At 59.0% G+C, this 27,046-nt stretch overlaps 1 protein-coding gene across 5 annotated transcripts; it reads left to right on the top strand.

Moving 5' to 3' along the window:
- Nucleotides 1–180: 180 nt before the first annotated feature.
- Safb (scaffold attachment factor B) lies at nt 181–26,570 on the top strand. Of its 5 annotated transcripts, none has more exons than XM_013146304.3 (21): nt 181–500; nt 3,531–3,615; nt 12,438–12,502; nt 12,579–12,785; nt 15,144–15,206; nt 17,363–17,390; nt 18,310–18,889; nt 19,300–19,349; nt 19,857–19,951; nt 20,937–21,086; nt 21,178–21,260; nt 21,397–21,533; nt 21,687–21,775; nt 23,419–23,525; nt 24,495–24,782; nt 25,027–25,164; nt 25,238–25,280; nt 25,738–25,853; nt 25,927–26,033; nt 26,139–26,205; nt 26,293–26,570. In XM_013146304.3, exons 1-21 carry the CDS (start codon nt 312–314, stop codon nt 26,417–26,419), a joined length of 2,814 nt encoding a protein of 937 aa, XP_013001758.3. In that variant the 5' UTR covers nt 181–311; the 3' UTR covers nt 26,420–26,570. The 5 variants fall into 5 exon arrangements, with proteins under 5 accessions (XP_013001758.3, XP_063084872.1, XP_063084871.1 ...); XM_063228801.1 differs by having other exon boundaries at nt 182–500; nt 25,933–26,033; XM_063228804.1 differs by lacking the exon at nt 181–500 and adding an exon at nt 909–929.
- The last annotated feature ends 476 nt before the right edge of the window (nt 26,571–27,046 follow it).

Below are 27,046 nucleotides of genomic sequence, written 5' to 3'. Positions count from 1 at the left end.
CTCCCACCAACCTCCAGCTCCTCCCGCTGGAACGCGCAGGCGCCACCACTGCAGCACGCATGCGTCGTTGTAGTCCCAGGCGGGAGGCCGCTGCGGGAAAACGCGCCTGCGCACATCTCCCCGAGGTCCCCACCACGCATGTGCACACGCGACTTGGAGCGTCGGTCTTGCGCCGGATGCGCCTGCGTAGAAGCGAGGCGCGCCGGACGGCTGGAGCGGTTTCCTCGCAGGAGGCGCCATTTTGTGCTAGAAGCCGAGATAAAACCGGCCCGGTTCTGTGTGAAGGGGGCGACGGAACCAGGGTCCCTGGAATGGCGGAGACTCTGTCGGGTTTAGGAGATTCGGGTGCGGCGAGCGCAGCGGCTCTGAGCTCCGCCTCGTCGGAGACCGGGACGCGGCGCCTCAGCGACCTGCGGGTGATCGACCTGCGGGCGGAACTGAAAAAACGGAATCTAGATTCCAGTGGCAACAAGAGCGTTTTGATGGAGCGGCTGAAAAAGGTAGAGCTGGGGCTCTGGGGCAGTCGTGAGGTGGTTTGGGGAGCCCCGCGGCCGCGACTGTGTGCCTCCGCTTGTCTCGGCCTGGCGCCGGCGTCTCCGGCTCTCCCGGCCCCGGGATGCTCCGAGGCTGTCAGGCCCGGGTTCGGGTCTCAGCGCCACAGCGAGGCGGGGGAAGAGGGGGCGGGGTGCCGACGGGAGAAGTCGGGCGCCTCCCGAGTCCCGGGGACCCCGTGACATCGGCCGCCGCGCGGAGGTGGCGCCTCCGCGGGCCCCTCCCGGCCTCCGTAGCGGGACGGGGACCCCCCGGTCCGCGCTTTCGGGGAGATAAAGGGGTTCGGCCAAGGTCACACAGCCGGGCGCGGCGGGATTTGAACCCTGGCTCGTCTTGGCGTTTGCCGTCGGCGCCGGTTCCCGGGAGGAAACCGGAAAGTAAACATCTTGGGAAAATGACCGGGACGGAGGGGGGAGGGGCGGGAGGAACTGGTTTTAGTCATTTCCAAGACGCAGCCTGTCACAGTAAGGTGGCAAGAAGGAAGGAGGTTTGTCAGCAATTGGGAATGTCAGATGCATTCCGTTAGGGTTGTGTGGTTGTCAGAGAGAGAGAGAAAGAGATAAGATCTTGATTTGTAGTTAAGCCTGGCCTCGAACTCGGGGCGATCTTCCTGCCTCAGCCTCCCGAGTGCTGAGCTTGCGGGTGTGTCCCGCCATGTGCGATTGCAGCTAGATTCAGGGCGGGGGGGAGCGCTGGGACCCCACCGATCGGGTCCATCTGGCGAGGTGTTGGGCGTGCAAAACCCTTAGCCTCTGCTGAGTCTGTTTCTTGGAGGGATTGAACTCAGTGCGCTTCCACTGAGCTACGTCCCTGGCTCCTTCTTTTATTAGTATTGTTTATTTAATTTGAGATTGGATTTGTTGGCAGTTATTTAGATGTCTTTTAAAAGAAAAACGATAGCGGTTTGTTTTTAGGACTAGATGAGGTTGTGAGGTTTGGCTTGTTGCCTGGCGCCCGTAAACACTGCTTGTGATTGTAATCACAATTTGATTTTCCTGTCTGGGTCGCGTCTTGTCATGTATACATCAGGGCTCTAACCTTGGGGATTCCGAGGGGCCCCTGTGTAAAGGTGGTTAGTACTCACAGTTAGTGCCCTGTTTTCCTCGATCTTTGCGGCTGCTTTCTTCTCCTTGCTCCCACCTATCAGGGTCTTGGAGCCTCTCATGTGCAGTCCTTAGCTGTGCCCCCGGCCCCCCAGCCTGTGCAGACAGGGGCTGGTGAGTCATTCCATCCTCCTGGACCCTAAGCAACCAAGGAAGTTTGGGATGTTATTACAAGTTAACATGAAGTGGGGTTTATTTTCAGTTTTGTAAGGAAGAAGCTTAGGTGCAAGAGCCCGGGTCCCTGATGTGTCCAGATGCGCTTGGGCGTTTTTAAAGTTGAAGCATTTGTTTTCCTTCTCCAGTCTTTATTGAGACAGAGCAGGGACTCTGTGGACCAAGAAGCTGTAGAAAGTGCAAGGGGTGAAAGTTCCCACCTGGGGCAGCTGGGCCCTGTCCTTGCAGCTGCCTGGCAGCCAGACCAAATTCATAAGCCTTAGGCCAGTCACCAGGCCTGCAGAGCTTCCTTGGTGGCATTGGGCTGTCCTGTCAGGCTGATGACTGGCACTAGTGTGACCTCACAAATCTTTTTTGTGTGTGTGTGGTCCTGGAGGGCACAAACGCATCCCGGATCCCTTCTCCTTCCTCTGTTTCTCAGGGCTGTGGTGTCAGTGCCGAAATGCCATCAGCGTGCCAAGGAATGGCTGGAACCACAGAACGGCTTTCTTTCCCACTTTGTCACCCCGTTGGTATCCTGTTCTTGGTTTTTTTGCCAAGAACTGCAAACGAGCAAAAAATGGAGGGATTTGCTGAGGTCTGTAAGGGCGACTCCAAACTCAGGATGCCTCTTGGTGATTGTTCAGAATTGGCTGTCGTGAGGAGAGGGGAGGGACCCGTTGTGCCTTGCGTCATTCTCACGACACAGCTCCAGCTCCGCCTGGGTTCCCTGTGGAGGAGAGCCCATCTCTGTTGCTGAGAGGGTTTCTGCACTGAACCCCGAGCTCCATCCTAAGCTGGGAAGCTCCTGAGGACATCTGGGGCTCTTGAAATTGGCTGTAGCCAAAGTGTGGCCCTGAAAATGGGCTAAACACCCCGTGGGTGGGTGAGAGTGTAGCGGTGGGGAGCTTGCCTGGTGAGCAGGGCCTGGGAGGGCCCGTAGCACTGCAGAAGCAAAGCAGCGAGTGGAAACCTGGGCTCACGAGGTAGCTTGGGAGGGGAGGAAACCAGACCCGGGCCCTGCTTTCTAGGCGCAGGGCCGTCAGGAAGCATGTTCCTGTGCTCCAGGTGGGTACCTGTGGGTAAGGCACAGTCCTGGGGTGGGGGAGACTGGGGTCCTGGGCCTGTCACACAGTGGGCACTCTGCCAGGGGCTGTGTTTCCTATCCGGAGGCTTTGAAGGCCAGGCCTGGCCTGGAGAGGTGAGGCTGGAAGACCAGGCTGTCCCTGGCTGGGAGAAGCCAGAGGAAATGGGCTTCCTCAGGTTGAGTTCTTTCGGGCCCAGGAGTAGGACGAGCGTTCGGCATGTTGAGCACTTGCTTTACTGGGTGCTGGAGCCCTCACGGCAGCCTTGCAGGGGGAAGTGTGGCTCCCCATAAATGAAGCTGTCTGTGAGCCCACGCCTGGAGCTCACAGTCTCTGTTCCCAGAGCTCCCGGGCCCGTGTAGTACCAGCTAAGAAATGGCCAGGAGCGGGGATGCCCATCGGGCTGCGGGCGTTTTGGATTGCAGTAGCAGCTGTGCTCTCCAAAAGATGGGCTTCCCGTTGTTCGCACATGTGTCTTGTTTTTGTTTTTGAAAGTGAGGGCTTGTAGCTGGGATCTGAGTAGACCTCAAGCTGCTGGGCAGAAGCGGTCCTCCCCTAGAGCCTCCGCGTCCCGAGGCCACAGGCGCACGCCCTCAGCTGGCTGTTCCCCTCGGTCACTTTCCTGCCTTCCCTTTAGGCGATTGAAGATGAAGGTGGTAACCCTGATGAAATTGAAATTACATCCGAAGGAAGCAAGAAGACGTCCAAGAGGTCCAGCAAAGGTACGGGGGCTGATGAGTGTGCGGGACAGGCCTCGCTGCCTGGGGGGCTCTGGGACCTGCAGCCCTTCCCAGGCCCAGACGGCACAGAGTGCAAGTCGGGGACTGTTCTCTGTGTTTCCCGTGTGCAGCCTGCCATTTAAACATGTGGTTTGTGTGTTTCCAAAGACAGGGAGTCACTTGTGTAGTTCCGGCCAGCCTTAACGTCCAGCGGTGCTCCCCCCTCAGCCTCCAAGCGCGGGCTGAGAAGTGTGTGCTGCCTGCCCAGCCAGTGCGCGCGCCTTACACACGCGTATGCAGTTCAGTACAGACACCTTCCTTTGAAGAAATTGATCCTGTACACAAAATCTTCTGTGATGGCATTTATTCACTTACAATGGGATGTCTTTTCGGAGGCACTACAAATGAAATGCATAGGCTGGCCTTGAGCTCACTTTTAGTGCAGGCTGGCCTTCTGCCTCGGCCTCCCGAGTGCGGGGATGACAGGCTGGGACTGCGGGCTGCACCACCATGCCCGGTAGGCCTTTTCCTTTTTCCGTAGACTGATAGTTATCCTGTATCCTGAAGTGTTAGCATTGAACTTGTTACTCTGTCGTCTGGCATCTAATTTTCAGTGTTGCTGTGGACCAGCAGGACCTCTCAGAGCTGAGGTGAGGCCTCACGGTGTGGCCCAGCCCATCCATCTCAGCCTCCCAAGCTGTGGGGACCAGAGGTGTGCACTCTGCTGCGTCCATCGAGGAGTGTGGGCTCTAATAACAGGAGGGCATCTAACGTTAAGGTAGCTACACAGCAGTAGCTCCCGCAGTACTGGTTAGTGTCCGTGCTACAGTGGACGCCGGGCAGTGCTGGTGATGCTGGTGCTGATGGTTAAGTTGCCTGTTAAAATACAAGTATTTCAGGCCAGGGACACAGCTCAGGAGCCTGCACACCTGCCTGGCAAGCATGAGGTCCTGAGTTCCATCCCTGGTACCAAAAAAACAGTAACAGTAATTTCATTGTATTTGGCTGATTTCTCTGCAGGTAAAATTTCCCTTGTGTTTCTTTATGGATTTGACAGCTGCTGATAACTGCCCATTTGCGTTTTTTGATTGCCCTTTTATGCCTTTGCATGTTTTTTACAGTTACATGCCTTGTAATGGTTCTCTCTATGGAAAACGTTGCAGTTGTTTGTTCCAGTCTGTTGTTTGACTTATTTGTGGTACTCGGGTTAGTGAAGTCTTACTTTGTATTATGGGGAGTGCAGCCAGCCTGTTCTGTATGGCTTTTTAGCTTTATGTTGTGATTAGAAAGAAAAAACATCGTGTATTGTGGAGTGACGTTTATATTGCGTTTTGGCCGTTTGTTTTTGAGACAAGGTCTCCCTAGCAAAGTGCTTCAAGCTGGGTGGGACTCCGCAGTTCTGCCTCTGCCTCTGTCGTGCCGGGGTCACAGGAGTGTGCCATCACACCTGGCTGGTAGTTTTATTCAGAATACTGAAGTCATTTAGGGTTTATCTCTGCATATTTTGTGAGTGGCCAGCAGAACGCTTCCCACACAGAAAACCAGTCTCCAGCACCCGCCCACCCCTGCCAAAACAAAGTGCCTGCAATTGTTTCCCCCAGACGCCTTTCCCTTGCTCTAGACGCTCGAACGGACCCTCCAGTGAAACGCTATTGTGCCCGGTCCCGCCTGTCTTCTGGTATAGTCACATGATGGGCTGTGCTTAGTAATGTAGGTGTGCTAATTTTCACTGGATTTTTTTTTTTTTGAGTACTTCATTCAATTCTTATCAAGGTTTTAATTGAAAATAGGACGTTGTATTTAAATGAACCAACTCTAGTTCAAAATTTTAGAAGCAGGGATAGCGGCCCAGTGCCCACCTGGCAAGCATGAGGACCTGAGTTCAATTCCCTGTATCGAAAAACAGTACTTTTTTAGAAGCAGATCTCAAATCTCAGTACATTTCCAAAACATGTGTAATGAGAGCTGGGGGAGCCGAGGTGACACACGCCTTGCTCATCCCAGCACTCAGGCTGAGGCAGGAGGATCACTGAGCTGGAGGCCAGTGGGAGACTTTGTCTCAAAAAAAAGTCCATAGTGTTTGTGGCAGAGTTTTAAAATAATTATCGGCAAAGTAAATTTGTTTGTAGGGGTGTGGTCACAAAGCAGTTGTGATAGATGCTCCGTGGGGCTGAGAGTGTGACTTGGAGAAGCAGAGTCAGCCTTTGAAGCCGTTGCTTAGTTTTGGGCTTCTCGGGTTGTTGTAGCATCACATTTTCACGTTTACCGAAGAGCGGTGAGGTCAGTGTAAGGAATTTTCATGTACCCTCACCCAGATCTGCTAGCTGTCAGCATTTGACTGCTTTCATTTCTTCCCTCACCCTTTGTCCTTAAACTGTTCCCGGCTGGTCGTTTGTCTGACTTCATGAGACGGGGTCGTGCTGTGTGGTCCAGGGGGCTTTGAACTGACCGCCTCGGCTCGGCCTTGGGTGCCGGCCGGGGCTGTGGGCCTGCACCGCTGCCTGGGCCCACGCCGAGCAGAGACGGCGCGCTGTGTGCCTTCCGTGGGCCTCCGGAGGGGGAAGAGTGTGCAGTGCCTGCTGAGCACTGCCAGAGGCAGGGACCACAGGGCCGAGCGCTGTGCTGCCCAGTAACCTTTCCGGGACTCGCAGCTGCCACTCTGAGCCATTTCTGGCCCCAGGACGTGACAGTGCTGGTGGTACCCTTCCCTGCTGGGGAGTCCGCCCCCCCCCCCCCCAGCCGTGTCTGGAGTTGTGGAGAAACTGGGCCGATACTGTGCATACACAGCCTGTCTCCCCAGGCACAGAGGCCACTGCCCGGCGCCCAGACCCTGGAAGCCCTGCACATGGCGAGTTTCTCCTTTGAGCTTCCTTCTTCTTCCTTCCGCCTTAAGGGATACTGCTTCCCGTTTATTGTGTAAGCTGAGTCATTTCTACTTTATTCAGAGGCAATGAGCCTTTCCTCTTTATGTATTACGAAGTGCTGGCTGTCCAGGGCCAGCCCCAGCTGGTGAGCTCCTATGTTGCTTGCAAATGCTCCTGTCGCTCCTTGGGAGTTTCTGTACTTTGTGGTGCAAGAGTCCTCCCGTCCCATCTCACATCTTTCCTTTCCACCCCAGGAACAGGCGCCCTGGAGCCTCTGGAGCCATGGTGTGAGAAACCAGGGGCTGATGCGGAGCTGTGTTCTGAGCTCCTGGGGCCCTCACTCCTCCTCGGCTCGGCCTGCGCCGCAGGGTCTTTCGGCTGAACGGGAAAGCAATCTGAAGCCAGGCAGAGGCACTTGAGGCTGGCCTGGTGGGACTAAGCAGTTATCCCGAGAGTGGCAAGATGGACCACTGATACATATATGATACTTACTGATGTGTGTGTGTGTGTGTGCATAGATACACACACAGGGCTAGGAATGTCGCTCAGTATTCAGTGCAGAATCCTGGGTTTAATAATCTGTAGTCTACCAAGGACAGGAGCTGTCTACCTGCTTTTTTTGCAGGGAGGTCTTTTTGAGACAGTTTCAGCCACGGTTCAGGCTGGCTGTGGGCTCACTGTGTAGCCCAGGCTGGTCTCAAACTTGCTTCGCTCCTCCTGCTGTAGCCTCCGGAGTGCTGCGATCACGAGTGTGCGCCCCCATGCCCTCCTACGTACCTAACTTTATCACTAGATATAGTTGTTCACTTCCTGATTCTCGGGGAGTTTTTGTTTTTTTGAGATGGGGTCTGATACGTAGCCCAGGCTGGCCTTGAACTAGCAACACTCCTCCTGCTTCAGCCTCCTGTGTGCTAGGATTACAGGCATGTGCCGCCACCACGCCCAGCTCTCCTGGATATTTTAATCGGTAGTTGTAGCATATTATTTTTGTCCTGGGAATCAAACTCACAACCTTGCATTTGCCAGGCAGCAGTTTATGCCACTGAGCTATATCTCTGGCCTAGCTGTATTATTTTATTTTATTTTATTTTACTTTAGTTTTTGTTTTGTTTTATTTTGTTTTGCTTCCTTTTTGGTATGGGGCACCATACCAGAAGCATGACATCACAACGTCACGCTTGCCAGGCAGGTGCGGTGCTGCTGAGCTGTATATCCCCAGCAAGTTGTATCATTTTAAAATCAAAGACTAAAATGTTCCTCGATAGGCATTAAAGTGTAAATATGTAGCATTTTCAGTTCGGCATGGTGACACTTGGCCTGTAGTACCACCCACCTGGGAGTCCGAGGCAGGAGGATCATTTGAGCTCAAGATTTCAAGGCCAGCCTGAATGAGAGCCTTGATACCCACAGAGTATGCTTTTATTTGTTTATTCATTTATTTTTCATGATGTTGGGGATGGAACCCAGGGCCTTTGCACTGAGCCTTTAATTTTGAGGCAGTCTGAGTTAGCAGATTCCCAGGCTGGACTCTAACTTGTGATCTTTCTCCTTAGCATCCCAGAGTGGCGGGCTGTGGGTGTGCACCTCCACACTCAGCCACACAGTTCCTAAATACTCGGTAATTTAAAAGGAAATATTTGAGGCCTGTGATGTAACCAGTTTTACAGAGTTTTCCCAGATTTAATCACTTCGTATCAGAGAGTTGTTGATCCCCCACAATGGCATCTAAAACTTTGTGATTCATCCTAAGGTTAGAAAACACCAGAGTACTCTAAAATGTGTGAGAAGGGAGGCGACTCACTTTAATTTTAATGATGAGTAGGGGCTGGAGCACAGGACTGGAATCCCAGCGCACTGGTGACCCAGGCAGAGGGCTCACACACTCAAGCCCAGCCTGGCCAGTTTAGGACACTCCTGGCCCGAAAGTAAAATACCGTTAAAGAGCTGGGGATGTGGCTTAGCTGTCAAGGGCCATGGGTTCTGTCCCCCCTACTAGGAAAAAATAATGTTAGGCTCTTGCCACCGCTGGAGAATGCAACAGTTTACCTGTTTGGAAAGGTTTTATAGGAAATGGTGTTGAAGCAGCCAGCTTGTCGGTGCTGCGAAAGGGCCTGTTCTCATGTCCTTTGTGTACAAAATAGGAATGCTGGCTAGGAGAGAAGTCCTAGAGGAAGCCTAAGAAAAATTGTTTTAAATATGTGTACGCACACGCGCGCGCACACACACACACACACACACACACACACAGGTAAAAGCGTTTCATTCCTCTGTTAACAACAGACAGCTAGGTGTGCGCGCTGTAGTCCCAGCGCTCAGGAGGCTGGGGCAGAAGGTCACCGAGTCTGAGGCCAGCCTGGGCTAGAGTGAGCTCAGGACCAGCCTGCCCTGCGGAGCGAGGCCTGCCCTAGAGAGACCGCAAAGCGTGAGGCACAGCATGGAAAGATGGGATGTGAGCAGGCGGAGGCGGCTGGAGGGAGCTCGGCAGTAAGGTGGTGAGGAAGATAAACTCAGGGAAGAGCTCAGAGCAGCCGCGGCCGGCCTTCCAGAGCCTTCAGGGGTGCACGTGGCCTGCGGGGGCGCACGTGCTGAATGGTGCAGATAAAGGGAGAGCAGACAGCTTGCACACGGATCCCGCCACTACACAGTAAGGAGGAAAGTCCTGTAATGTCAGCGCCACGTTTCTTCAGCTGGCAGAAACTCGGGCCTTCTGAGGCAGCACTGACAGGGATGTAGGGAAATGGAGCTGTTGCTGGTCATTAGTGAGAAGACGGGAGACAGCTAAGCTTTATAGCACGTGGAAGTGTCCCGAGCCCTGTTATTTACTGAGTGAGAAAAGCAAGTTTCGAAGCGAGGCGTGGTGATGCACACCTGTAAGCTGGCCCTTGGGAGGCTGAGGCAGGAGGGTGGCGGGGGGCTGAAAGCCGCCCCGACATACGTAGCAAGACCCCGTTTGAAAAACGGGAAGGTGCAGAAGTGCTGATGGTGTGGTTTCATTTCTGTGGCCGGCTGCTTTCTGGGAGGACAGTGGGGTAAAGGCGGCCTGGCTCTTTACTTCTGTACTTATGGGGAAGCTTATCTGATTGCACTTGTGTAGTGGCGCAGAGAGGGCTGGAAGGGCCGGGTGTGGCTCCTGGCAGGGCCCTGGGCTGGTGCGCTGCAGGACCAGGGTGGCACCCCCGCGCCTGGGGAGGCGGAAGCAGTTCTGCTGGGTGTCCCCGGCCGGCCTTCCCTGTGGAAGGAGCGGGGGCAGGCTTGGGATGAGGAGCGGTGTTGGGAGCCGCAGCCCCGAGCCCGGTCGCCTCACTTGGCGGACGTGAGGCCTGTAGTAAAGAGTAAAGCCTGAGGTAGATTACCCCTCCCATCGAGCACGTTAGTTTCCTGCTTACCGCGTAAGCAACCCGCTCAACAATATAGTCTGCCTGGCAACTGATGATGTTAGCCAATCAGCTTGCCTTGCTTACTTTAACATGATTGGACACTGTACCCGTATATATACTGGTGCCACCCCTGGGGGGGAAGAAGAAGCCCGGAAGTAGAAGCCCAGAAGGAGCCGCGGAGAGCGGACCGGTAGAGGCTTCGGAGCGAAGCCCGGAAGGAGCCGCGGGGAGCGGACCAAAGGAGGCTTCGGCTGGGAGCGATCCCAGGGCAGGCTGTACGGAGAAGGAAAATAAAAGAAAAGGTTGTCCACTGCCAGACTTTGTCGTGTGTCCTTCCTGCCGGCCGGGAGCGACATCGACATTTGGTGGCCCGTACGGGGATCGAACCCGCGACCTTGGCGTTATCAGCACCACGAGGGTGTCCGGGCCCCCATTTTCCACCCAATCACGGCCGCCGTCTTATGCTTCGCCGCCGGCGGGTCGGTATTTTTACAGGCGGCTTTGGCAGGGGGGACGTTTGTCTCATGAGGTACATCCACCACCTGGGATAGATAGTGGCCCCTACGGGATATTTCCTGTACAAGTAGCTATGGGCCAGGGACGTAATGCATGGGAGCCTTTTGAGATAAAGCAGATTAGAGAACTTAAAAATGCAGTTACAACCTTTGGGCCGACTGCGCCTTACACCATTGCCATGCTGGAGAACCTGTCTTCTGGGCCCCTCACCCCCGCGGACTGGATTCAGCTGGCAAAGGCGTGTCTGCCCTCGGGTAGTTACCTGGATTGGCGAGCCTGGTACGCAGAGTTCTCTGCAGAGCAGGCTGAGAGAAACGCCAATCGGGGAAACCGGGGGTGGAACAAGGAAATGCTTATGGGAGAAGGTCGGCACGCTGATGATCAGACTCAGTTCCCCGGCGCTGTCTATGAACAAATCAATGCCATAGGGCTCCGCGCCTGGAAGCAGGTAAGTGGTGCCGGAACAGCCTCCTTGTGTCTTTCAAAAATAATTCAGGGTACCACAGAGCCATTTGTTGACTTTGTGGCCCGAATGCAAGATGCTGCCGATAAGATATTTTCTGATCCGGGAGTGGCTCGACCGCTGGTAAGGCAGCTGATTTTTGAGCAATGTACAAAGGAGTGCAAGGCAGCGATAGCTCCTCATAAGAACAAGGACCTCAACGCCTGGATTAGGATATGTAGAGAGATAGGGGGGCCGCTCTCCAACTCGGGAGTGGCTGCTCTCCTGGCTGCGGCTCCCAACAGAGCGGGGCGTCTTCCTGGGAGCTAGAGCACAGCCAGGGAGCGGGACGGGACCGCGCGGTGTGGCGTTAAAGTTAGAGGGGTTTGGCCGGTGTGGCTGTGCGGTAGAGACGCTCTGTTCGTCTTCCTCTCAGTTTACAGACTGGCGAGTTGGCTTCCAGACCTTTGTAAGCTCAGCAGTTTTTGCCAAGGACATTATATTGTAAGCAGGGACGAGGTTCCAGGCAGCGGACAGGGCCATTAACACACAGTGTCCTGGTACAGTAGTCCGATGGGTTTCTAAACAGAATCATCCTGAAACGTGGATGGGTCAGGGTGAGAAAAGCCACACTGTGTACACCTGCGTGTTGGGGCAAGCTCGGTGTCCATCCCTGGGGCTGGAAGCCGCTCAGTGTCCTGCCTCCGAGCGGCGTCCCCCAGCAGCCGTGGGCTTCGTCTGATTCATTTGAAATTACCTTTCTTGTCTTTCCTTTCTTTCTTGGGACCGGCGCTCAAACTGACAAGCTGTGCTTGTGCTGCTGAGCTGAACCCGGCCCCGTTTTAAACTGCCTTACAGATGAGGGTTTCTTCATGCGGCGCCGGGCTTGGGTGGGCCCCTGCCCAGCGTGCTTGCAGCTGTGAGGGTGGGCTAGAAGCTTTGCACGGCCACGGAAATCAAAGGGCATTGTTAGCAGGGCCACACGATTAACAACAAAGAGGCCAGCAGAGCAGCGGTCTAAATCGGGGTTAGAACAAGTGCGCCTTTCTGGCCCAGCAGAGCTGCGGAGAGAGTGGGGCTCCCATTCCCTGTGCTGGGACCTGTAAAGGGGAGCCGCTTTCCGCTGGGGTGTCGGGTACTGTGGGGTCTGCGGTCTGGGTTGTAGTTGTTTTTCCTGTTTCTCTTTACATCTTAAAATGGCATCCTTACTGGGGGTGGCAGCACACCTGTAATTTCAGCACTCAGAGGCTGAGGCAGGAGGGTCGCTGTGACCTCGAGTCAGCCTGTGCTAGGACAGGATCTTGTTAGGTAGTGCAGGCTGGCCTCCAGCTCAGCAGTGACCACCTCGCCCAGCACTCACTTCATTTGATTTGGTCAGTTACGCTTTGCCGCATGTCATTGTCCTTGTGGGGAGCGTGCTGTGAGTTCTGTCACTGAAGAGCAGCACATTGGTGTCCCGTGCTCTTCTCCATCAGGCAAAGCCACTCACTCGGCTCCCCAGGCCTGGGCACTGCCGTGCGTCCAGCTCTGGAGGTGCCCCTGGCCACATGGGGGTGTCCCCTGGGCCTGCGCCGTGGAGGTGCAACTGGATCCTTGGCCTCACGCCTTGCGTGCTTGTCTTTTCAGGTCGGAAACCCGAAGAGGAGGGCGTGGAGGACAACGGGCTAGAGGAGAACTCTGGGGACGGACAGGTACACAGCCGCAGGCGGGGCGCGGTGGCGGCCGGCAGCAGTCATGCACGGGAGGGCTCATGTCACTTTGCTCTAGGAGGACGTGGAGACCAGCTTGGAGAACCTGCAGGACATAGACATGATGGACATCAGCGTGCTGGATGAGGCAGAAATTGATAACGGCAGCGTTGCCGACTGTGTGGAGGAGGACGACGCGGACAACCTTCCGGAGTCCCTGTCCGACAGCAGAGAGTTGGGCGAGGGCGACATGAAGGAGCTTCCGGAGCAGCTGCAGCAGCACTCGGTAGGGGCCTGGTCGGGGGGTGTCCAGGGTCCGGGCCGCAGCGGGCGCGGCTCCCTGCAGTGGTCACGCGCTGTAAAGCTGAGATGGTCCCAGAAGGATCTCGGGACGCACGCAGGTGCCTGCTGTCTGTTCCTGTGACATGGCATGGGACAGTGAGGACAGCTGTCCAAGCCCTTCCCGCCGTAGGGAGTGATCTGGGTGGCATGGCTTGGGTACTCTGAAAATGCTGACACGGGCGGAGGTGCATGTTGGTCTGTGTTTTGCGATGCGGCTCGCTGTGTCCCCAGAGCTACCCCCCAGGAGTCAGGCAGGGCGCGTCCTCCTGCAGCAGCCCCCAGGTAGCTCGGGTTACAGTGGGCACCACCGTGCAGGGTTGTGGAGGTGGCCCTTCAGTTGGTGCTGCCCCAGAATCCGCCCTGAGTGCCGGCCCTGGCGGGGTTGTAAAGCCCGGGTTTTCCTGTTAAGAGCACCCCGGGTACAGTGGGGGAGGGGCTGCACCTCGTGAGCACCGCATGCCGGCCGCGGGTCGGTGTGAGCCACTCCTGCCCTGGCCCGAGGGCGGCCGGGCAGACTGGGCAGACTGGGCAGAGGCGGAGGGAGGCTCCGGGCCGGGGAGTGGGGTGGGGGCCCTCACCCCAGCCGGCCCCCGAGCCTGCACCGGCTCACACTGAGCTCCACGAACAGAACACGGGTGTGGTCAGCTGAGGGCAGGGGCCCTGTGCTGGGCTCTCGGCCCTGCTCCCTCCGCCTGCTCCCGCCCTGGGCCTGCAGTGCACATCGCCGGGGTGCACGGTGGGCGGGGTGCTGAGTGGGGAGCTCGCCCCGAGTCAGGGAAGCTGAGGGCCCCCTCACTGGCAGGAGCGGCTCCGGTTCTGTTTCGTCCCTCACGCGCTGGCGTGATGAGGGACAGCAGGACCACGCGCACAGTGGAGGCCGGGCCACCTGTCTGCCTGGCCGCCTTCTCTCTGCCTCGTTCGTCCTCCCTACGCGGGGAGTCTCCCTCTCCCTGTCTTGGAGTCAGGGCCTCCCTGTGTGGTCCAGGCTGCCCTGAGCCTGCCGTGCTCCCCCTGCCTCGGCTTCCCGGTGGAGACCGCAGGGACGCCCCGCCACGCCCTGCGGTGCCTGTCATAGGAGAGGGGGGAAGCCTGGCCTTCAGGGCTGGCCGGGGAGAGGCGAGGGCGCCTACTAGGAGCCTGCCAGTTGCTGTGTGACCTCAGCCACGTTCATTAACATCTCTAGGCCTCCAGGGCAGCAATACCAGAGCTGGTGAGGGTCACCCTGAGGGCGGCAGTCACCGAGCTGGCTTTGTGCTATTTGTTAGGTGAAGTTTGGGGCAGCGCCACTCTGTCTCCATTGTCACTGCTGTCACGTGTGGCAGCGGTCAGTAGCTGTGTCCAAGACTCCCTTGCTGGAAAGCCTAGAATGCTTACTGCGTGACCTGCTGTTGCGTGCGGACCGTGGCCTTGAGCAGGCCTCTGGGCCCTCGCCTGGCTGCGGGCTGGGGAACGCCGCACCGCCTCCCCCCGCACAGGCAGGACCAGGGTGAGCTGTGGTGCACCCTGAGCGTGTGCCCAGCTCCCAGGCTTTGACAGGGGTGGCTGCAGGCCTCCTTCCCAGCCAGACACAGGTGAAGAGGAGGAAACAGTGCTCCTCAGATGTCTCGTGAGAGTCCTGGAGTGACAGGCACAGCACATCCAAGCGCTTTCCTGTGCTGGGTGTCCCTGGCCTTCGGGAGCAGAGTCTCCCCACAGAAACTCTGTGTCCGTCCAGGACCCTTCACTTGCAGGCCGGGTGTAGTGGTCGCCTGGGCTCCTGCCCCCAGGGTTGGAAGCTGCTGATGGGAGGCTGGCCGAGGCGTGCCGGGGCTGGGACCCTGGCCTCAGTGGCAACCCACCTTGGGCATGTGGGGTGAGAGGCTCCCCCGAGAGGTTCTGGGCCCTGCAGCGTGTCTGCGTCCTGCCCGGGCTGGTCTGCACAGGCTGTTTCTGTTTGCGTTTCCATCTTGAACCCTGCTCGTGCTGGGTGTGCCGGGGTGCCTAGGCTGCCTTAGGCAGACATTTAGGTCTAATCCCTCTGTGCACTCCCTGGAATCTTACCCTGAGGTTTTGGCTCGTTGATGGGTTTGATGTGAGGTGCCCCCGTGAACACAGGCTCTCACTACGATGCGCTTACACTCGGCCACCCTCCCGCCTAGCTCCCCAGACAGCTGGGGTCTCGGGCTTCCCCCGGCGCTCTGACGTGTCTAACCCTGTCCGGTGTTCGTTATCAATGACTTTCTGTGCTGGTGACTTACAGTGTACGGGTGTGTGAGTCACGCTGTCTCATCGTTGCTTTATGTGTTCACCATTTGTTTCACAGGTAGATGACAAAGAAACTGTAAACAATTTAGATACTTCATCATCTGACTTCACTATATTACAGGTAAATTGTTATATGTCTCAACTTCGCAATCAAAGATTAGATCAGTTTCTGGAAGCCACTTCTGACCCCACATGACAGTCCGCCTTTCGGTCACTGTGAGGTTCGCTCAGACACTCAGCACCCCAGCGGCACGTCCCTGCTGGCGCGGGATTAACTCTGGCTTCTTTAGTGCCTTCAAAGCAGCAAGGCTCCCCAGCAGCGGACCGAGGGGTGACCATGATGATGCTCTCATCACGGCTTGGCTGGCCCCTGCCCACAATGCTTTGGACAAGAAGTGTTCTGGCTTCCAGGGTTTTCGGATTCTGAGCTATCTGCTTGCCCGTGACGGGCTGCCGGGGGAGGGCCCCAGCCTCAGTGCGGAGCGGGTCCGTGCTCTGTGCACATCTTCTGCATGGCGCCCCTGAGGTCATTGTACCCTGGTGTTAGCGTGCATATGTCTCAGCCGCGACCCGTCACCTGAGGTCAGCGTGGGATTTCCACCTGTAGCACCTGTATGTGCTCAGAACATTTTAGATTCGGGCCTTTTTCAAGTCAGGGATGTGTCACCTGTGACTTGGTTGCCGGGAGGGGCCCCTGGATGGCGCCCCCTGCAGAGCGACTGCTCCTATTATGGGAGAGACCTTCAGTGTCCTTTTCCCTGAGAACCAGCCCAGCATCTTTCTCCCGAGCATCTTCGTCTGTCTGAGTGCCGCACCTAGGACAAGTGGGTGCGCCCGGGGGTGGGGGTTGCATGCGTGAGTCCCAAGCGTCCTCTGTGGGCCCCCCAGCCTGGGGTGGGACCCTGTAGAGCGCTTACCGAGGCGCTGTCCAGCTTCCATGGGGAAGTTGTGCTGAGGACGCGGAAAGTCCTCAATGGGGGTGAGAATGCTTCTGCTGCCCCCCCCCCCCAGTGTCACCTGTGCCGGCTACTTGGAGGCCCCCTGGCTTCTCCATTTCCTTCTGTCAGGTGGGGCAAGGCACCTGTTGGAAAGCCAGAGCTGCAGCCTTCAGGGACAAACCTCAGGGACGCGGGGTGCAGGGTCTCTGCAGCTGCAAGTTGCATGGCCATTCCTGACCATAGAGGACGGGGCTAGGTCTATCGGTCCCTAGGTTAGAGCCCTCGCTGCCGTGGGAGGTGGGCGGGTGGCAGGGGATGTGCTGGGATCTGCTGAGACCCTCAGGGCTGTGCCTCCAGGAGACATCGACTCTCGGGAGCCCTTGCCTTGCCTCCCCAGCCTGGGGTGGTGGGGTGGGCTCCGTGGGGGAGGCAGGATGGCTACAGGTCCACCCCTGAGGGAGCGGCCATTGCCCGCAGGTGCCGAGGATGGCAGCGCAGTTCCCAGGGGAAGGAGGGGCCGCTCGCAGCGGTTGTTAGCACGTGACTATGAGACGGCAGAGCAGGGAGGTCAGGAGCGTGGGTGGGTGCTGTTGTTGGCTCACCTGCGCGCTCTGTGTCCCGGGGAGAAAACTCAGCCACCCGGCTCATGATGCCTTCATGTACAAAAGGCGCATGATCCCAGCGGCCCTTGGGGCTGCCTGCTGTCGACTACGTGTACACCCTCAGGGCCAGGCCCAGGCCCTTCCTGGGTGCCAGCTGGAGCTGGAGGGCCGCTGTTAGGGAACCTGCTCGCAGTGTGGTGCCCACGCCAGGCGCCCAGCGGGCAGGACAGGACAGGGCAGCCAGGGCCTGTGCGGCAGGGCTTCCCGGGAGGCCAGGCGATGGTGCGGAGCTGGCCCCGCAGGCCCACTGCTGGCAGGGTTGAGAAGGACGAGGGGACGCTCGTGGGCAGTAAATGCTCCTGAGCTGTGCAGGGCTGGCGCCCCAGGGGAAGCGGGAACAGGAAAGGAGCTGCCTGTGCCTGCTGCCCCAGAGCTTGGAACTTTCAGAGGTAGTGCTAGGCGAGCACAGACACAGTGATTGCGAGACGGTGGCACTGCAGGCCTGCCGGTGAGCGCCCATCCAGAGGGGCACACAGGGAAGGCACTGCCCCTTCCCTGACAGCCAGGACCTCCCCGTGCCTTGCAGAGCCGGGAGGAGATGGCCTGTGGGGCTGAGGCTGCAGCGGCGGGGCGAGCCGCCCGGTGGGCGCTGTAAAGTGGCCTCCGTGGGGGGAGCGGGTGGAAATGAAGCCGAGCTCGCGCTGCCGGCACAGTCTTATTTCTGTCTTTCCTTGCAGGAGATTGAGGAGCCATCTCTGGAGCCAGGTACTGTTCAATGGAAAACTTAGCAGCGGGGGTTTGGAGCCATTCTAGTTTCCACCTTCTCCAATTTAAAGCCTTTAATTTTAAAACGTCCCCGTACTGTAGTGTACGTTGTTCTGAAGGGTTACAGCCAGAACATACCAGGGTCATAGAGATTGGAAACCCAGCCATATCACCAGATCTGTGAAAGTGGAGAGAGAACCTCTCGGTTTACAAACTCCATTGGTGACACAAAACGGCCCAGGCCTTTTAAACACAACCCATTGACACTTCCTGCAAAGAGTGGGCGCGCTCTCCCGAGCGCCTGCCCTGCACCCACGAGACAGATCTTGTGATATCGGGCAGTACCTTGGTTGTGTGGTGTTTGGTGTAGGCAGCGCAGGCAGTGTAGGGAGACCGTGAAACCCTCGGACATGACGGACCCCAGAAGAGCCAAGAGCAGCTTCGCGAGGACACCACGTAAACACGTTCCCTCCCGAACTGCCACTGTCTCCGCACCCTCAGAAGACTCTGCTACTCATGTCGGACTGTCCGTTACATGAAATGCAAAGAAATTTGGAAATCTAGCTGTTCAGCGAGCAGGGACACAGTCATTCAGTTAAGCAACCTGGACTTGAGAAGCTAAACTTGGAAGAGTCACATGTACACAGCAACAGAACGAAGACTGTCAAGAATCACCCAGAAGGTTTTGGGGGTTAAATCTCTGGGATGCTTTTCTCTCCCGTAGCTAGAGGCTGGCGTAGCACGGTCGGAGCGCAGGTAGGGTGCAGCGTAACTGTGTGTCCCCGCGGGTTTTCCAATCTCTGTGTAGCTAGCGGTGCTCTGCGTGTTAGTGCGGCAGCCGTGCCACTTCCACATTTGTGATTGCTTTATTTCCCTGGTAATTAAACCTTGTGCCATTCTATTCCTGTTAAATCCGTAGAAAATGAGAAAATACTCGACATTTTGGGGGAAACTTGTAAATCTGAGCCAGTAAAAGAAGAAGGTTCCGAGCTGGAGCAGCCATTTGCACAGGATACAAGTAGCGTGGGGCCAGACAGGAAGCTGGCGGAGGAAGAGGACCTTTTTGGCAGCGCCCCGGCGGAAGAGGAAGAGGAAGAAGAGCAGGAGCAGGAGCAGGAGGAAGAGGAGGAAGAGGAAGAGGAGGAGGGAGATTTAGATTTGGCCCGCGAGTCGACCCGCGCTCAGTGGAGCGAGGCAGACACCCCGTTAGCGGTAGTGAAAAGGGAGCCCGCGGAGCAGCCGGGCGCAGGCGGAGGCGGAGGCGCGCGGCCGGACTGTGAGCCTGTAGGGCTAGAGAAGCCAGTTGAGCAGAGTAGCGCGGCCTCCGAGCCGCCGCGGGCCGGTGGCCAGGAGCCGGCGGACGCGCCCGCGGAAGCCGCGAGCCCGGAGCCCCGGGATAGCAAGGAAGACGTGAAGAAGTTTGAGTTTGACGCTTGTAATGAAGTCCCTCCGGCTCCTAAAGAGTCCTCAGCCAGTGAGGGCGCTGATCAGAACATGAGGTTTGTTGTTTCTCAGTTTTAGACCAGACGCTATCTCCTTTCATTGGTCATTATGACACACATAAGCTGCCCTGCAATTGGCCGGCCAGACTGCCGAAATTGTAGCTTACTTCCAAACGATGCTTTATTTCTCTTTATTTTACACTGATTACATGATCTTTTTTCTTTTCTCAACCTGTCATGGTTGTTTTCTTTAATTCTTTCTAATTATCTTTAGCCCAGCAGAATTAATTAACTCCTGTGGGTTTGAAATCTTATGGTTAGGTCAGATTTCCAATACACGTTTGTCGGGGTATCATTTTTTCAGAACTAAATTTCGGGTAGGTATGCAATCTCAGCACGTACTTTATAATTTGAGTTTGTTTCTCGCTGCTGCCGCCTCCTGGAGTGACACTGTCTTTTGTCTCTAGTTCTGTCGAAGATGACTCGGACTCTAAAAGGCTTTCCCGAGAGGAAAAGGGTAGGTTCCCGCAGCCCCATGCGCGTGGAGCACCCTGCGTCCCGCCCTGCTGCCCGGGCTTCGGGGACCTCCGTCCCGCGCCGCTGCTGCTCTGCAGGGCCCGGGCTGCAGCCGACCGGTGCCTGCGGCTGGTGCTCACCCTGAAGCAGGCCTTGGCTCCCTCGGGGGTCCTTGGTTCTTTGATCCTCTGACCCTGTAGAAATAATGATGTGAGAGCCCCATTGTGCTGGGCGCTCTCTGGAAAGGCTGTCAGTGTGGGGTAGAAGCAGCTAGACAGACTGGAGCGACTTTGCAACAGCGCTGCCGCTCGCGCTAAGGAGGCGCCGCTGAGCCTGTCCCTCGGGGCTGAGCCCACGGACCGGGGTGAGGCCCAGCTGCAGTCACAGGCTCCGGGACAGGTGTCACTGCCTGCTGCAGGCGGTGGCTGACGGGCTTGGAGCGAACTTTCTTTAGGACTCGGAGCCTCGTGAGTGTTGTGCTTTTGACCAGAACTTTCTTTTGAAATAGGTCGTAGCAGTTGTAGTAGAAATTTCTGGGTTAGTGGACTTTCTTCTACGACCAGAGCCACAGATCTGAAGACTCTCTTCAGCAAGTATGGGAAGGTAAGAGCCAGCAGCCCTGCGGAGCAGGAGGGGGTCGCTGACCCTCGCACAGTGCGCAGGGCCGTCCTGCGGGCGCTGCCTCCTGGTGCTGCTGCCCCCGTAAGCCCACACATGCGGCTGTGGCACCCTTCGCACACACACCTGCTGGCTCGCAGGAGCCAGGGGTAGCGTGAGGGATAGTGGCGGCCTGCGTGTGGGGGTGTCACGCTCGGCCCTCCTCAGCCCCTCTCCCAGGCGGGGGCAGATCTGGCCCTCCTCCCGCACCTCTGCACCCCAGCCCTCGGGCGGAGGCGCTGTTGTGCCTGTCCTCCTCTGCACGCCCTGGGCGCCTCAACTTGTGCAGTTTCCAGGGGCCTGAGGCGAGCTTTAGCACAGACCCTTGTCCCTGCCAGGGGAGCAGCGGCCCGTGGTGAACACCAGGAGTGCACACACTGACCTTTTATGTGACAGCAGGGAAGCTGGCTGGGCGTGCTGCTTGGTCTGCTGTCCTGCTGTGGCAGGGCCGAGGCAGGAGGATTGCAGGTTCGAGACCAACCCGGGCCACATAGACTCTGGCCTCCAGCTCCCGGAGCACTGCTGTGAGCCACAGTGTCACCATCACGAAGGCACGTGTGACTTGCACCAGCAGAGCTGCTGAGTCCAGCAGCCCCCTGAAGGCTCAGCCATGTGGCTGAGACACCCAGATCAGTGGCAGGGATTGGGCCTGGCTCTAGGCTGCCCAGGGCGTGTGCAGCCTCACAGCACAGTTGCTGTCATGTCTCCGGCACATGACAGAAGCAGGCAGGGGGTTGTGTCCCCTTCACGCTGTCCCTCAGTCCCCTGGGAGCTCGGAGAAGGGACTGTCAGGGTGGAGCAGCCGAGAGGTGATGTTCTCTCCCAGGTCCCACATGGTACTTGGGGACGCGGTATCCCACTGCCCCCTTTCTCAGCGGGAAGGCCTCGGGCCCCCGAACCTCTGGTTTGAGCAGTTCCTACGCCCCTTCAGGTGGTGGGTGCCAAGGTGGTGACCAACGCCCGAAGCCCCGGGGCCCGCTGCTATGGCTTCGTCACCATGTCCACGGCGGAGGAGGCCACCAAGTGCATCAGCCACCTGCACAGGACCGAGCTGCATGGGAAGATGATCTCTGTGGAGAAGGTGGGTGCCCCACTCCCTGGCCTGGCCAGTGGCTGGGGGAGGGGGGCGGGGTGGGGTCTGGGCAGCACGCTGGCTCCTCTCTCTCCTCCAGGCCAAAAATGAACCCGCCAGCAAGAAAGCCTCTGACAAGAGGGACGGCGAGGGCAAGAAGGAGAAGTCGAGCACTGGTGACAGGTACCACACCCCCTGCCCGTGCAAGCTAGGGGAGGAGGCCCTTCAGTCTCCGCACTCGTTGTGGGGTCCAGGCTGCACTGGGGTGGCTCCCAGGTCCCCACCGTGACACACTGGGTTCCATCGCTGGCGTTTACAGATCTTCAAACCTAAAGAGGGACGATAAATCTGATAGAAAAGACGATGCCAAAAAGGGTGAAGATGGGAGTGGAGAAAAGAGTAAAGACCCGGATGAGAAGCCCGGCTCCTCGGAGCGCTCTCGAGCCACCAAGTCAGGTAGCCTGCGCACCCGTGCGGGAGGGTTCCTCTCGGTCCCCGCAGGGTGTGGCTTTGCTCAGGTGACGGCTCAGGCCCCTCTCCCTCTGCGTGGCAGCCAGAGTTCCTCACTGTTGTCCCAGCCTGGCTCTCATCTTCCCGTTCCTCCTGTAGGAAGCCGAGGCACGGAGCGGATCGTGGTGATGGACAAGTCCAAGGGTGTGCCGGTCATCAGCGTGAAGACGTCGGGATCCAAAGAGAGAGTGCGTGAGGGCTCGCCAGCTGGGGTTGGGCCTGGTTGTGCTTTTCCGCACGTGTTTAGGGAATCCTTAAGCTCAATTGGCAAAAAGCTCCCGCTTTTCCAAAGTGGTAGAAACCTATAATCCTTACACTTGGAGGCTGAGGCAAGAGAGTCACTGTGAGTTCAAGGCGAGGCTGGGCTACAGAGCTCAAGGCCAGCGCAAGCTGCAGAGGGCCACCCCTGTCTCAGAAGGACAAGAGGAAACCAACTGCCCCCCAATGTTCAGGAGACAGAAGGGGGACTTGAAGCCCAGGAATTCAAGGCCAGCCTGGGTGGCACAGCCAGCCTGCCTTAGGAGGGAGGGGACAGAGGCAGTTCGTGAATGCACATGAGCCGAGATGGTGGCGCAGTGGCTGGGGACCCCAGGGCATCCCCAGCAGTGCTGTCCAGCCCAGCCTGGAGTGAACACAAAATTCAAAGGACAGGGATGGTGCCCCGAGCAGGAGCCCAGCATTTGTGGATGTTGTGCTGGGCCACTTGGCACTGTTGTTACTCGCAACACGACAGACAAGGGCACCTGGTGGCCACGCTGGGCCTGAGTGCACACAGTGGCCCTGCCTGGCCGCCCCAGCTCCACGCTGCTGCAGGGGCTCTGCCGCCCTCCTACCTTTTCACAGCCTCACGGCCTTGGTCACCCGGATCGGGGTCCCCTAGGCACCCCACACTCGGCACTCACAGGGGTCCTGGAAGGGTCAGGTGGGGCACCATTCAGGCCATGGCCGACGGCAGTGGTCATTGGAAAAAGGATGGCCACTGGGCCGGCTCCTGACCGCGCTTGGCGCCAGGGGCTCCCCACTTCTGTCCACAGGGAATCACCCTGAGCCCAGCGCTGGCCTTGGGCAGAGCTGCATGGGGCTCATGGCCGAGCACACCCCTGCTGTGTCCTGTGCACATTCAGTTTCTGCGACCATGGGGCATGATGCAGAACTGCGTGTCCATGGGCTCGCACGGGATGCTCCCACAGATGACCTAGTGACAGGCTGTGAGCCGACCTTACAGGAAGCCTCAGGGGCAGCGCTTGGTTCCGCTTTGGCCCTGTTGATCCATTTGACCGTGTTTGGTCGGGAACGTCAGTGTCAGTCTGTGACTTCATTTTCGAAATGTGAGGCTTCTCGGCCGGTGCTTTATGCACTGGGGATTGGGCCTGGGGCCTTCGCGTGGGGACAGCCGCACCTGTGACCCCGAGACAGGGGCTGCCTGATGTGTCACGGCTCGATGCATTCTTGCGGTGCTCCTGCCTCAGCCTCCCAGGATACTGATTTTGCAGTACTGTGCCACCACATGGGGACCCAGCCTGCTCAGAGAGAGCACCTCGTTCTCCAGTCGCTTCAGTCAGTTACATGTAAGCCTGAACACCAGGCGTGTCGGCACACATCTGTAAGCTCGAACTCCAGAAGGCTGGGCAGGAAAAAGTCAGTGACAATGAGCAGGAAAGTTCTTTTTTTAAAAAGTGTGGAGTTTTTAAGAAGTGTAGAGTTGGAGCTCAGTGCAGAGACCCAACGCAGTGGTCAGGACCCCCACACACAGTGCTCACGGTGTGGGAGCTCCTGCCGCCCTTCTGCCCGCTGGCAGTCCACTCTAACTCTGTGTCCTTGGATGATCTAGGCCTCCAAAAGCCAGGATCGCAAATCGGCCAGCAGAGAGAAGCGGTCTGTTGTGTCTTTTGATAAAGTCAAGGAGCCTCGCAAGTCCAGAGACTCGGAGTCCCGTAGGTGAGTCAGGGGCCAGAGACGCTCGCGGCTGGGTTGCGCCCCGGGTCCTGGCTGTAGCTGTGCCTCGGAGGACTGGAGCAGTCCCCGTGGGGGATCCGAGCCTCTGGGTGCGGCAGCTTCCTGTTCACAGGCCTGCTGGGTGGGACTTGGATCCCCGGCCCTCTCTGCGGCCTGTGGATGGGCTCCTCTCTCCGAGATCACCTAGGGTCGCCAGGGCAGGCGGTGGGGTTTATCCTGGGGCAGTAGTCAGCTTGGACGCAGTACCAGGCCACTTCGGAGGCTGGGCAAGGGGAGCAGAAAAGCCAGCCCCGGAGCACACCCTGAGTCAAGGGGAGCAGAAAAGCCAGCCCCGGAGCACACCCTGAGTCCAGGGGCTCCAGCTTAGAAAGCGTGGGAAGCCACTGCAGAGGGAGGAGGACGCAGCGATGCCCAGGGCAGCCCTGGGCAGGTGGGTACCCAAGCCCACGGCGTTAGAGGGAGTAGGCGTCACAGAAGCCTGCGAGCACAGGAGAGCCTGTGCGTGTATACGCACCCGGCACAACATTTATAAAGTGGGCCATACACCTCTGTCTCCTCCTGGCACCCTGGAGGGTGTGGCAGGAGGATCACCAGTTCCAGCCCCGCCTGGGTGACGAGAGAGACCCCGTCTCAGATTTAAAAAGGAGCTGCGATGTAGCTCGGGGCGCCATCATGCCAGCCCTTAGCGGTCACCAGGCAGTGTGGCGTCCTGTGCCACTGGAACCATAAAGCGGAAGACGTGGCAGGTCGTGGAGGGGCGAGGGGCAGCCCGGAGAGGGCTGGATGGCAGCCGTGAGGCGGTCACAGCGCAGCCCGCGAGGCCACGCGAGCTGGGGCCGCCTGCAGCTCAGCTTCCCCGCGGAGGAGGCCGCCGAGTCCAGCTCCGCAGGCCCTGGGCCTTGTCCCCTCACCGTGCCCAGCTCACGTGCCCCACTCGCCCGTGTCCCCCAGGGAGCGGGAGCGCAGCGAGCGTGAGCAGCGCCTGCAGGCGCAGTGGGAGCGCGAGGAGCGGGAGCGGCTGGAGATCGCCCGCGAGCGACTGGCCTTCCACCGGCACCGGCTGGAGCGGGAGCGCATGGAGCGCGAGCGGCTGGAGCGCGAGCGCATGCACGTGGAGCAGGAGCGCCGGCGGGAGCAGGAGCGCATCCACCGCGAGCGCGAGGAGCTGCGGCGCCAGCAGGAGCTGCGCTACGAGCAGGAGCGGCGGCCCGCCGTGCGCCGGCCCTACGAGCTGGACAGGTGGGCGCCCTGGTCAGCAGCCCTGGTGGTGGGGCTGGGGCCTCCCCACGGCGGTGCCAGGGACTCCGCTCCGACCCACGCGCGAGGGGTGGCAGGGGTCCTGCTGGGGCCCAGCTGGGGTGCACTGTGATGCCCCGAGCTCCGAGCTGCAGAGGGCTGCTTAGGCTGTGCAGCGCTGTGCGGCTCACCCTGCGTCTGGCTCCATGGCAGAAATGCCTGTCCTGTCCCGTCCCGTCCCTTGCAGGAGGGACGACGCCTACTGGCCAGAGGCCAAGCGGGCCGCCATGGACGAGCGCTACCACTCGGACTTCAGCCGCCAGGACCGCTTCCATGACTTCGACCACAGGGATCGGGGCCGCTACCCCAACCACTCGGTGGACAGGTGAGCCGCCTGCCGTGCGGGCCCGGGAAGGCGCCGTGGGCCTGGCCCCTCACGGTGCGACTCTGCTTTGCAGGAGAGAAGGTTCCAGGTCAATGATGGGGGAAAGGGAAGGGCAGGTAAGTCGCGCCCCAGCCTCCACTCCGGTGAGGGGGACCGGGCTGGCCGTGGGCAGACGCTGCAGGGCGGTGCCGGGGTTTCCCTGCCCGAGGACCTGGAGGGGCCTCGCTGTGGGCAGCTGCTGCCCCCGTGCTGCAGGTGGATGCCTGTGCACCCTGCTATGGGGTTGGGCTGCGAGCAGATGTCACAAGCCTCTGTCACCCCCTCCACGCCACCTGTGCCTTGCATGCCCATGGCCTTGCTGATGAGGGGAGCGGGGAAGCCCTAGCCACACGCCGTGGGCCTGGGACCTTGCACTGAGTAGTCTGTCATCCCGGCCCCTGGGCTATGCCCGCGTGGTGGCAGGCACCAGGCTGCTGCCTCCGGGGCCCCGTGGTCTGCAGCTCCTTCCTCAGAGGCAGCAGCGCCCTTGGCGGCAGGTCGGGGTGCCTCTGACGGGCTGTTTTCTGACCCCAGCACTACCCCGAGCGCCACGGGGGACCTGAGCGGCACAGCCGGGACTCGCGGGACAGCTGGGGCTACGGCTCCGACAAGAGGATGAGCGAAGGCCGGGGGCTGCCGCCGCCGCCCAGGTGTGTGGCCCCCTCCCAGCTGCAGGTGGGGACACGGGGCTGGGGCTGGAGATGAGTGGCCTCTTTCTCCAAGGGACAGGCGCGACTGGGGGGAGCACGGCCGGAGGCTGGAGGACGACCGCGCATGGCAGGGCGCTGCGGACGGCGGCATGATGGACCGGGATCACAAGCGGTGGCAGGGTGAGCAGCCCTCTGCGCCTGCGTGGGGTGGGGCGGGGCGCGCTGTCCCCAGCCCCAGGCTCAGGGTGGCTCATGTGCCCTGGGTGAGAGCACCGTGTCGCACAGGTGGTGAGAGGAGCATGTCTGGTCACTCGGAGCCCGGCCACATGATGAACCGGGGCGGCATGTCAGGGTAAGGCGGGGCCGGGCCGGGGTGGGGGGTCGGCCGGGGTGGGACCCAGGGAGGGAACCCATGGCTCCCCTCTCCCCTCTCCTGCAGGCGTGGCAGCTTCGCACCGGGCGGGGCGTCGCGGGGCCACGTGCTTCCGCGCGGAGGGCTGCAGGGCTTCCGGGGCCAGAGCCGGGGCAGCCGGCCCAGCGACGCGCGCTTCACCCGCCGCTACTGAGCAGAGCCCACCCGACACCCCCGAGGCGCCTTCCCACCCGCCCGTGTACAAAGGAGTTTTTTTATCTGCTGCCATATTGTAGCTCAATACAATGTGAATGTTCGTTTTGTTTCTTTGGTTTTTTGTAATAAAGGTGTTTCCGTTCACACAAGCTGGCGGCCTCCTTCCCGAGGGCGCGGGGCCGGGGGCTCCGGGGCAACACTCTTGTCGTGGCCCAAAGACCCAAACAGCTGAACAGCTGCAGTGCGTCCCTGTCCCGCTGCTCCCCAGCAGGGCTTTGCAGGGATGCGGGCCTGCCACCCCACCTGTGACCCTGCAGACACCAGTGCCACCCCGTGGTTCTTCAGGCAGACCCTGCCACAGGCCCAAGAGCCCCAGGAGGGGTGGGGTGCACAGGGACCCCGGGACATCGGCATGTGGACAGCAGGGTCCCTGAGGGAGGCTGGCTGGCTTCCCTCAGCACTGCCCCCTCCCGTCACCCTGCGGACCCAGGGCCAAGGTGACCCCTGGCTGTCTTCACAGTGTTGCCTATTCAGAGGGGCCAGCAGCATGGCTGTGCCGGTGTAGGCCTGTCCGTCCGTCCGTCCTCCCCTACCCCACATCCTGCTGGGCCCCCGAGCTGCGCAG

This window comes from Cavia porcellus, unplaced genomic scaffold (assembly GCF_034190915.1).
Source record: "Cavia porcellus strain 051 isolate PalLab524CR breed Dunkin Hartley unplaced genomic scaffold, mCavPor4.1 scaffold_17, whole genome shotgun sequence".
Lineage (NCBI taxonomy): Eukaryota > Metazoa > Chordata > Mammalia > Rodentia > Caviidae > Cavia > Cavia porcellus.
This window is presented reverse-complemented; position numbering and strand designations above follow the sequence as displayed.